The sequence below is a fragment of the Lampetra fluviatilis genome, chromosome 27 (assembly GCF_964198595.1).
Source record: "Lampetra fluviatilis chromosome 27, kcLamFluv1.1, whole genome shotgun sequence".
Classification (NCBI taxonomy): domain Eukaryota; kingdom Metazoa; phylum Chordata; class Hyperoartia; order Petromyzontiformes; family Petromyzontidae; genus Lampetra; species Lampetra fluviatilis.
The window spans coordinates 13,243,226-13,255,272 of NC_136301.1; the positions used below are offsets into that span (position 1 = coordinate 13,243,226).

Genomic DNA, 12,047 nt, shown 5'->3' on the forward strand with positions numbered 1-12,047 from the left:
CGGAACTCCGCCAGAGGGCGAATGAGAGGCTTAGGCTGGGTCGGGCACATGTGCTCCAATGGAAACCGGGGGACAAGGCGTGGTTGCACTGTCCCCAGGTGCCACTGGCGACCTCGTCTAAGCTGGTACGGCCGTGGCGGGGGCCCGTGGAAGTCATACAGGTCTTGCGGCCGCAATGTGTGCGCGTCCGATGGGGAAAGCGTCGGTGGTACTTGCACCCCTCCCGGTTGAAACCGTTCATTGCGCCCCAGGTTCCTCACACACACACGCGTGGCCAAACGTGTGAGGGGTCCACCGACTCCCCGATTTCGCTGCTTTCGACTGACTTGTCACCAGCTGTTCCACCTCCAGGTGCACCGGGATTGACGTGCCCACGTCCTGCGACCCCACCCGGGGGGGTCGGGGGTGGCTCATTGGACATACCGGACGCTCCCGCACCCGAACTGTCGGCGCCCACCACTGGTCCAACCGGGGCTGCCCCTTGTGACGGCCCCGCTGCAAGAACGCGCGCCAAAACGTGCAGACTTTTGTGAGGTCAGCCGCTGGTGGGGACCTTGCGGGGGGCGTCCAGGGCGCTTGTATATATGTATATATGTTGTGTGTTTATGGGATGGGGTATTTATTCAGGGGGGGTACGTCGGGTCGGTTTTTTTTTTATTTTTTCCCTCTGTTGGTTACTGGTTATTGTTGTTGTTGTTAAAGTTACGCGAGGCACACGCGAATTCGGGGGGGAAGGCATCGTGTTGGGATTTTGTTGCAGCCGGGGACGGCTGCGGGCTGTACAGGGGGGGGGGGGGGGGTTATGTAGAGGTGTATTGGTACGGATGGGAAACAAACACAAGGGGCGTGGTTATGGCCGTACGCAGAGAAGGTGCTTACATCGACGTCCGCACCTGCCATCCCCCACGGCCCCCCCGATTGCTATATAAGGTGGTGAGCCGGAGGGCTCGAGGTCGAGTGTTAGTTTTAACCAGCGAAGACTGAAGACCAGCTAGAGTAGGCCCTGGAACTTCCCTGGCTCGCTGTCCTTGTCAGGACCAACCAGGGAAAGCCGGTGGCGTGGCCCCGAGAGCCCAGACCGATGTTCTTATAAGAGCCGGTCTGGAGACTCAGGGTGCCGTAAATCCCAGCTTGACCAGGGCTGGGATAGATAGCCTCCCTTAGCTCTGTAGTGGAGGACCTGGGAGTAGGCTAGCCGGGTTAGACGTTGGGTCTCCCTGTTAGACGGGTGAAGGGGCCGATACCCCTTCAAGTGTTGTGTATCCCCATCTCTGTAAATACGTTTGTGTTAATAAATACGTGTGCCTCCAACTACGTCGTCCAAGCTTCCTGCAACTTACTACATATTTATCATGGGTTCATGAAGTGGTGAGCTGACGATGTTATTTGATGTGTGTTGAGTTGAAGTCGTGAGGAGGTGGTCGTTGACTGCTGATTTTAGAACGAATGTCCAAACCGGTCTGGAGTGTGCGTGTGTGCAAATCATGGTTCATTAATGATGTCAATTACGATGCGCCAGTTTCTCTCTACTGCTGAATGAATGTCTCCCTTTTCGGTGTGTCAACGGTCCGAGCTCCCACTAGAGGGAGCTCTAGAGGGATTCGGCCGACTTTCCCATTCTGGCGAGATATCTTGAAAGAGGTGGAGAACACATTCCTGCGGAGGGAGCTGGTAGGAACGTTGGGTTGCTCGGCCAATGGCCAGGGTCAACGGCGGCGTGGTGTATTCCACAAATATAGCCGACTGTGAGAGCGGGCCCAAGCCGGCGTTAGTAGGTTAAACGTTGAGTTTTATAAGGGCACCACGGGGTGACCAGCCCCTCCCCACCCAGTCCCACCCCTCACCCAGCCTCTCTCCACCCAGCCCCTCCCCACCCTCCCCTCCCAGCCCCTCCCTCCCCACCCAGCCCCTCCCTTCACGACGGACGGACAGACACAATAATCCCCTGTGGGCTGGTGTAACCAGGAGGTTCCTACCAGTAATACCCGCCCTGTACCCCACCACACGCAGTGACCTGCACGTCGACTGAACCCATTCATAACGCTGCTGGGTGGATAACGGAAAGGGGCGGAGTTGATAAACTCGCTCCGATGTTTAAACTGCCGCGCCGGGAGATTGAACCAGCATTAATGGAAAATTATAGTAATGGACCCCTTCACAAACATATTGATACGCGATCCCGTCGATATAATTCGATGGATACAAACCTATTAACCCACAAAGGCAAAGATCCCCGTACAGTCGAAATCGACTTTTGGGCCAAATGCTGTTATCGATCACCTATGAAGGCCGGGACGGAACATGAGATGGTCAGCACCACACTCGACCACCTTTGTCTCCCTAGTGGCGCCCCAGGCACAGTCGAGTACCTAGGGCGGTCACGAAGTGGTGGTGACGTCATCACGGCACTTGTGCCAGACTAGGTGCACTCTGAGGCCATGTTAAGTGTCGAATGCTTGCTGACAGGAGGTCGCAGGACAGAGCCGGCAGGTGCCCTGAGTTGATTGCCTGAGGTGACTGGCAGATGCGCCAGATATGCCCGCCATACAGACGCACCAGCGGTGCCTCCTAACCAGACGCCCCAGCAGTGCCCCCTAACCAGACGCCCCAGCGGTGCCCCCCAATCCACGTGCGAGCGGCCGTGGTCTAATGGCGTTGTCGGTGACCCCCGCGTGCTTTTCGCAGCACGCGGATCGGCCATGTTGGGTGAGGAGAGCGAGATGACGTCATCAGCGCGCGACTTGTTCGCTGCGCGGCACGGGGGGAGGTCGGCAAGTGGCGAGCCCCGCGGGGCTCTCAGCGATCGCTCCTGAAGGAGGTGAGCGCATCGGCCCGGCCGCTGGTGTCCCGATGCGGGTCACGGTTCCACCATCGGCGTCTACGAGGAGGATCACGCGAACGCCGGGGGGTGCCGGTGGTGGTGGTGCTTTGGTCTCGAATGCCGCGTTGATTGTCCGGACGTTTCCGCGTGGCTTTGGCTCCGTCCGCCGGCGTTCTGGGTGACATTCTAGGATGGCGACAGCCGCAGCAGCGGCAGCAGCGCGACCCCAGGCAGAGGGATCGGGAGTCGGTGGCGAGGAACATTGTTGAGGTCTTGGTTCACGATGGGCGGGCAAGAAAACGCGCGAATCCTTTGCAGGTTCGCGCAATGTCTCTGCAGATATTTGGTGGCACTGTGGCAGGATGCTCCACAGACCTCCAGGGAGCCGGGGAAGAGCGGTGCCGGTGTCAGAGTGTCGCGCTGCTCGATGCGCATTGCCCCGCTGTGTGAGAGCGCATCGAGCAAGTAGTGCGGGTTGTGTCCGACCTCCAGACCAGGCCCGAACGCAGCGGCGATCCGTGGGGGGGGGGGGGGCGGCTCGCCACTGCAGCTTCTCGCTTGGCGAATCTTGGTTTGGTCTTCTTCGCAGGATGTGTTTGAAATGGCGTTTATAATATACATATAATACTGGCTGGTATCCGTGTTAATTTGCTTTCATTGTTTGAAATGTTCAGGCATGGAAGGGGGGGGGGGCACGTGTTGGAGGAGGGGATAATACAATTACTGTACCCCGTCGATATAAACAGCGACTCGGAGATGGGAGCAGAGGAGACATCGGCTGAGACGTCTCGTATGAGCAGGGCAGAAAGCATAATATACATGCTAAGATTTAAAGGGATATCAAACTATTGCTCAATTAGATACGGACATGGTTATATGCCTCAGTATTAATTGACTAAATCAATGTAAATATTCATGGCGTAGGACCCGAGGTCGATTCCCGCTCACGGCTTACACCAGTGACGATTGCCTGAACTGCCCGTGGGCCTTCCTTAGGTCGACTGACCCTGAAATGAGTATCTGCTGCGATGTGTAAATATCGCCACTGGGAAGACAAAGGCGGCCGGGCGTGGTCTCGGCCATCCACCCCCCTCGTGTGCCGTGCCGGCCTTCATAGGTGCTCGCTTACAGCACTTGCTACAACAGTATGTTAAGGCTATACGGGGGATCTTTGTTTTACACGAGATCAAGCAAAGGTCATGAGGGTTGTCTTAAGGGAGAGACAAACTTGGACTCTTGGCGCCCTCCGGTGATACCGGTGCCACGTGCACACGTTAACGCGTGGTGGTGTTCACACTAGAGCGCGGTTTCGCTATAACGCGGTATTCCATTCGAGAACACTTCGCAAACGCGGAATGCGATCCCTCCTTGGTGGCCAAAGCTACGAGTTGGGTCCCCCTTGACAACCACCACGAGAGATGTTTTCAACAACAGTGTATAAAAAACAACACTTATTTATTTTCTTTGCTTCTTTCGGTAAAGTCACGTAGATAGGTTCAAAGAAAATAACAAAAAAATCTACGACGTTTCGATCGCAACAAGCAGGATGACGTAGATTTTTTTTATTTGAACCTATCTACGTCACTTTACCGAAAGACCCAAATAATATGAATTCCTGCAGTCACGAAAGCTTTAAGTCAAGATTTCACACTTATTTAATGCGCACAGTTTAAACTATTTTTTTGTGAAAATGATTTCATTTACGTTCCACATTTTTATTTAATTTGAGCAGTAATGTAATATTGTAAAGGGGGTGTGACTACGAAGCTATCGTGGCTGCATTTTGTGAAGACAGAGCGCCCCCACGGCGTTATATGTTCGAGACCGTGAGCGACACGACGATGTGATGAGGCAAGAGAAGCCGTGTTATATAATAGTCTCGGTGCGACCGTGTGAGACAAATCAAATATTGGGGACCCACCTGACCGATTGCCGCAACCCCCTGAGCTGATAATATCGTTACTACATCACTGATAATGTAGTGACTAGACCACTGATAATGTAGTGACTAGACCACTGATAATGTAGTGACTAGACCACTGAGAATGTAGTGACTACACCACTGATAATGTAGTGACTACACCACTGCTTTTGCACCGTTATAACGCCACTGAGCGCACTTACCACGCGGTTTTCGAGTGGCCGACGACGAACTTTCCTTATTTGCGCAGCTGAGCGGGACAGTGATAAGAGTACGCTGAGTGATACCAGAATGGTTTTCCCTCTGTCAAGTGTCTGACAATCTCACTGCGTGTGTGTGTGTACTACATCGCATTTCGCCGAACTTTATCGTTTCCTTATTTATGGGGAAATTCTTTTCATTTCACACATTTTTCGCTTAATGTGGCACTTTTCAGGAACACATTTACCGCGTTAAACACTTACTGTATTCCGCTTTAATATTAAATATTGTGCTGAAAAATTGCCAACTTTCTCGGTGTCCCAATACCAATACAAAAATGTACTCTGCATCACCATAGATCCTCCCAGTGAATTTAATTTCCACGTACGTGACAATAGACTTAGGGATAGATTGGTTTAGAGGTAGATAGGCACAACTCTCTTTTAAATTTTATTTTAATTTCATATACAGTCTGTTCTATGACACGATAGTTGCGTTCCTGAAAAACACCGCGATAACACGTGAGATGCGTATGCAGGCCGAACAAAGACTGAAGCACGTGGGTAGCATCTAGAAACATCCAACAGCATCCCACCTTGTGTGATGATGCTACGCCGAGGCAGCCGTACAACCGCTTATTCCTACTAATGCCACGTAGTTCTGTTTATTCAATTCCGTTATATTAAATTTGCATTATAGTGATAAAAAACGTATTCCCTTATGCATGAATCGTGTTATTTCCAATTCGCATTATAACAGGCGTTATAGGACAGCAGATTGTGTGTACCTCATTTTATTTCTCAAGGATGTAGGGCAAGTAAGTTCCTTTAATTGAGATGGCGTTTGGGCCGTGGAATGCAAGTAGATTGTGCCCTGTGCTGACAAGAATACATCATCCCACAATGCATTGTTCCAGCAACATTTTACAATTTAACTTTCAATCTAAATTCGTTTTACAATGTTTAAGGATTTGCTATTATGTAACTATTCATATGCCTATTTGGAATCTGGTCATCAGAAAACACTATACATTTTATTCTCACCAGGCCCTATTGGTGTAAAGTTCAATCTCCAACTCGTATTGTCACCTCCACCTCTCCGGCCCCTATTTGTGCTGAATAAAAAGCCATTGCCCAAAACACAATTTTTATATTAAATGTTTTATTGACAGTGTTATTGATGAATGTGTCGAGTTTTTGTGATTGTGCACCACTGTCAATACAGCATCACCAAATAATTGGGTTAGGGATAGACTGGGTTTGAGATAAGCTGTGTGAGAGTCCAAATTAGAGATTGACCAGCTTATATTTGGGCCGGGTTAAGGATTTGTCTGCTTAGAGATAGACCAGGTTATGGTGAGGCCATGTTAGAGTTGGGCCAGGTTATAGATTGGCTGGGTTAGAGATAGGCAGGGTTCGAGTTTGACTAGGCTAGAGTTATACTGGGTTAGGGGTACACTGGATTAGGGGTACACTGAGTTAGAGATAGGCTGAAGTTAAAGTTAGCCTGGGTTGGAGATAGGTCTTGGGATAAGGCTGGGTTGGATATAGACTGGGTTTGACTTGGGTTGTCTTACCTCTAACCTTGTTATTTCCATCGTTGACAGATGTCACGTTTGAGACAGCAGAGTGAGGAGGCGATGGCGACGAATGGTGAAGAGGACGACGATGAGGAGCGAGGAGAGGATGAAGATTGGGAGGGCTACAATCGCAACATAGAAGTGAACAGGGAGAGGCAGCAGCTGCGACACAAGTACCGCATGCTCATGCACAGCCTCCAGGGTGCGAATCCATTCACACTCGGTCAACACGGTGGTGACCAGGGTGTGAGTTCACTCACACTCACAACACGGTGACCTGGGTGTGAGTCCACTCCTATGGACAATACGGTGACCAGGTCGTAGACTCCAGGATTCAGTTTTATACTCCTCTAAAGAGCCTCGGCACCTTACTCGACGAGAATGTCGTTTGATCACCACGTGCAAAATATAGTCAGGTGCAGCAATTTTCATATCGGGGTTCTATGACACATTCGGCCATGATTGAGTCGTGACAGAGCCAACACAGTGGCATGTAGCATCGTATCGACAAGGCTCGATTATTGAAACTCACTACGGCATGTCTGCAGTAACCGTCTTGCTGAGCACCGGACGGACAACTGATACTAGTGGTGTCAAGATCGGCCTCTGGAGGAGGTTCGTGAAGGATGCTACTTGGCAGTTGGAGACTGTTGCCCTTAAATTAGGGTTACCGTATTTTCCCGCATATAACCCGCGGGGTATACCACTTTTTACAAACAAAACAAGACCCTGCGGGGTATATGGAGATGCGGGCTATCCCAAAAATATTTTGCACGTGTGACATGTCATGACTCGTTTAATTTTTTCATGGTAGGACTATCTACTAAGCAACACTTACCTTTGCCTAAAGCACTGCTGAATAAACCACTCGCACTAAAATTGCACATGTTATCACGTTTTTAATCAATTGTACAATTAAACGACAATGTTTGAAGTGCTCGCACTGTTTACCGGCGACGGGAGAGCTGGGAAGAGAGGTGGGGGTTGGGGGGTGGGGCAGCTGGGGGAGAGAGGTGGGGGGGGCAACGGAGTTACCGTAGTGCCGCTATTATCTGCGCAGTGCGCAATCTACCAGTGCTAAAACTGTACTTATCTACCAGTTATGTGTTACTTATTTATTGGATATTTACTTTTGTTACTTATTTACTGTTTAAAGGTCACTCGTTTCTGGTTAGTTTGTTTTCTTTCTGCTTTTAATGTTAACAATTGATAGAGGAATGTATTACAAATGTAAACTTCGTATTAATATGATGGAATTAAGCTGCGGTAACGACGTTAAATATATGAACTATTCACATGCGGGGTATATGGAGGTGCGGGCTATCTGAAATTTGTTTTACACAAAACGCTATTTTTGCGGGATATATGCGTCTGCGGGTTATATGGGGGAAAATACGGTCGTCATCTCAGTCAACCCATGACACCTGGTTCTGTCTCATGACCTTCTGTCAGTTGAGCCTTTGCCAGTTCACGTGGCCTCAAAATGCATCTAGCCTGGCACAAGCTCTGTGGTGATGTCATTGCCACTTTGTGGTGAATGGTGGCTGTTGTTGTGTATCTGATTGTGTGTGTGTTTATAACCGTGTGCGTTACTCTGCGTTGGCGTGTGCAGAGGACCGAGAGGAACTCATTCAGCCAGACAACGAAGGACTCGCGACCGCTCTTCAACAGAGTCAGAAACTCTTCCGTAGTGGTGAGTGTCATGTCCACTCACTTGTCCATCTGTCTTACGCTCTCTATGCCTACTACCTTGTTGTATGTCTTTGTTTGTATTTGTGGATATTGCCAGTAAATATCCTGGCAAGGATAATTATAATCAAACACCACCTTGCCAGGCAAACTGAGGAGAGGTTTGTGGAGGCCCAATGTGGTTTCAGACCAGGCCGCTCCTTCACAGACACTATATTCTCTGTCCTGCTACAGCAGAGGTGTACAAAACTTTAACAGGACCTATATCTCTGCTTCATTGACCTGGTTAATGCCTATGATATCATAAATAGACCAGGGCTCTGGGTTATTATTTGTGCTTTCGGAGTCCCTGACACTCTCCTCACAATTATTAAGGACCTTCATGATGGTGGGCAGGCCTGGGTAAAGCTACGTGGCCAGGAGTCGGAGCCATTCCCTGTTCACCTTGTGGTGCGACAGGGATGTCCTCTGGCCCCTACACTTTTAAATAATCTTCTTTGATCACGTAGTTTGAGATGTTTTCCATGGTTGTACTGGAGGAATTTCCATCTTGTGCAGATACAGTGCGAGGCTGATTGATGGCCGGCTGTGGTCAAGAGATTGCTACTCGCTCTGTGTAGTTGGAAATGCTATGGCTTTGGCTGGAGTGTGCTTTTAAAAGATGGGGCTTACTATCAATTCCACAAACAAAGCACCTGCGTGGGTATTTTATGTCATCAAATACTCCACCTCTTCCGCTCCTCATGAGTGATGGGGCAGTTGTAGAGAGAGTGGAGAAGTGTTTGTACCTGGGCAGTGTGTTTATTACCATCTCCACTTTAGCAATATAGGTTTCATTCCAAATCAGTTGAGCGGCATTATTTTTTCATCAGCTGCGTAACGTTGTGTGGAAGTTTCCTGACCTATCGCTCCATACTAAGCTTCAGGTCTTCTCGACCACAGTGATGCCCTCCCTTCTGTATGCTTGTGAGACGTGGAGCCCTCAAATGGAACATTTGCGCCAGTTAGAAACATTCAGGCTGAAAAGATCAAGACACAGTCCATCAGTAAGCTCCTCCGGCAAGCAAGGCTGCGTTGGCTGGGTTATGCAGCCCACATGCCCTGCCACCGGATGTCCAAGCAGCTTATGTTTAATTGGACAGAGGGAGCTGATTTGACATGGCATGGGCTCGAGAAGAGATGGACTGATGTTCCTCCTCGTTAGAGGAGGCTCGTGAAGGACACTACCGGGCAGTTGGAGGTAGTCGCCCTCCAACAACAGTGGAGGGCAGAGGAGCGCTCAAGAAAACGAGTGGAGTGCTGTGGTGACATCACCTCCACTTCGTGGAGATTGGCGGCTGTTGTGTGTGTGGAGAATGGTGGCTCAGTAGTTAGTGCTCTTGGTTGATGAAGGTGGCCGGGCGTAGTTCTGGCCACACTAACGCCCTCATAACATGACGTTCACAGGCGTTCTTGTGGAGAAGTTGAGCAGAATGGATTTGCAGACACTACATCTCCTTCATTTATCCATCTATACACAAGTATTTGTTTTCATCCCATCAGCCACATTTCAGCAGCATTGATTCAGTATAAGCCAAAATTTAAGCCAGTTTAGACATTCATTGTCTCATCAACAGAGTAAAGCTCGCTTGAATCGATGCTGGTGATCTGCCAGTTGTCGAGAGGCAGGCCATGCCTGCTTTCGTTGGTGCATACTGGCAGCACTTGCCCCGGCAGCCTCAGTAGGCTTTGTGCCTTTGCAGTGAAGGAGACACGGGAAGCAGCGATGGACTCGCAGTTCCTGGTGCTGGCAGCCACCATCGGACAGGAGAAGGCGACGCAGCTGCACACGGGGCTCCTGGATTTCGACGAAGGGGTCTTCTCGGAGCACGTGGTGAGAGAGCGTGAGAGAGCGTGAGAGCGCGAGAGAGAGCTTCAGAGGGGGCTAGAGTGTGTACATGTGTGGCACATTGGTTAGCGCGCTGTGCTACAAACCCGGAAATCCAAGTTAATTTCGCGCTCATAGCCACCAACACCTGGGCCTCCCCTATGTCGACTTAGCCTCAAATGAATGCCTGGCACGTTGTGTGAACACTGCCACTTGAGAGACAAAGGGTGTGGTGCTGGCCACCGACCCTCACATGTGTAAAACAACAACAATAACTACCTTTCGCCACTAAGTGGAGGTGACATCACCATGGCACTTGTGCCAGGCTAGGTGTACTTTGAGGCCATGTGAAGTGTCAGAGGCCCTCTGGCAGGAGTCATGGTACAGACCCAATTGCCATGGGTTAACTTGACTGAGATGACTGGCAGATGCTTCACCTCTACTCCCTACTGAGCCAATTTGCTGCGTTTTAGCTGCCATGTAGTCTGCTCATTGTTATTCTTGGGTTCTTTCGGTAAAGTCACGTAGGTAAAAAATGTTAATTAATAAAAGTAAAATAAAATAAAAATTTAATAAAAATCACGACGTTTCGGAGGCAACACAAGCTTCCGTCTTCAGGTGGAACCGTCGCAGCACGATAGCTGTATCAAGTAAGATAAATTCCAAGAAAACAGTTCTTGTATATATACTGGTAGGCCCCCTTTTTATTATTATGGTAAGGTTGGTGCGGCTGAAACTACAGCTAGTCTACATAACAAAGGACTGAGCCTTTGTTATGTAGACTGGCTGAGAGGGGGGGGGCAGAGTTGTTAAAGTGCAACTGCTGCTAATGGGACCGAGCCCCTGCTATGTAGAAGGTAAAAGCAAAAAAGCAGGTCAGGAAGAAACAGCCTCCTGCTATGTTGCTTGGTGGGTAAAACTTATAGCAGGAAACCAGCCTGTGAAAAAAGAAGCTAAACATGTTAAACAAAACTGGCTGTCTATCAGTAAACTGTGCAGTAACTAAAGAATAGTTGTCTGTCAATTAAGATGGTCCAAATATGTGTAGTTAAATCTTTTTTGCATGGTTAATAACATCTTTCCAATGATTACTCAGTTTGTACCCATCATCACGGTTGAAATTATATCTGTATTTGTATATTTGTATGGCTTCGTGTACAAACCTTTGATGGTAGCCAGGAGGTTTGCAGAGCACCTTGGTCTCGGAAAAGACAATTTCATGAGAGCCCACAGAGTTGTAGCAATGATCGGCAACGGCGGAAGACTCGGTTCTGCCGTGTTTCAGATCTGACGCGGACACAATCAGAGACATGACGTTTCGTTTCTCCAATGTAGCAATCACCACAACTGCAACTCAGTTTGTAGACTCCAGGGTACTGTAAGTCAGGAACGACATCCTTCACAGATGGAATCAGATCACAGATTTTATGCACTGTACTGAATCGGACTTGGATCTTATGTTTGTTTAGAATTTTGGAGATCTTTTTGGTCACGCCTGCTATGTATGGCAACGTGATAGTTTTGATCGGAGTTTCATGTGGCTGTTTCTGTATGGTGGGAGAAACAGCTTGGCGGATGGTGCGGACAGAGTATCCGTTCATCCTAAGGGCCCGATGTACATGTCTTAATTCACTGGCCAGGTGGTGTTGGTCAGAAATGCCATGAGCTCTGTGGTATAGCTTTTTGATGAGAGAATTCTTTTGAGATGGGTGGTGGTGGGAATCAGGTTTCAAGTAGGAATCTGTGTGGGTGGCTTTCCTGTAGACAGAATGTCCCAAGGATCCGTCAGGTCTCCTCTCAAACAGAATATCTAAGAATGGTAGTTTACCATCTTTCTCCACTTCCATGATGAATCTGATGGATGGGTGTCTGGAATTGATGTGGTCCAAGAAGTGGTTCAATGCTGGGAGGCCATGTGGCCAAATAACGAAAGTGTCATCCACATACCTCTTCCACAGGGAAGGACGTA

General features: G+C 49.3%; 1 protein-coding gene across 1 annotated transcript in view; it reads left to right on the forward strand.

The window, feature by feature from the left end:
• Positions 1-2,861: 2,861 nt before the first annotated feature.
• The window catches only part of LOC144942420 (EP300-interacting inhibitor of differentiation 3-like), a 28,091-nt gene continuing 18,905 nt past the window's right edge, over positions 2,862-12,047 (forward strand). Inside the window, 5 exon segments of the mRNA XM_078869292.1 lie at positions 2,862-3,065; positions 3,067-3,085; positions 6,550-6,724; positions 8,135-8,215; positions 9,954-10,084. Coding sequence (XP_078725418.1) covers positions 3,013-3,065; positions 3,067-3,085; positions 6,550-6,724; positions 8,135-8,215; positions 9,954-10,084 — 459 coding nt within the window. The 5' untranslated portion in view covers positions 2,862-3,012.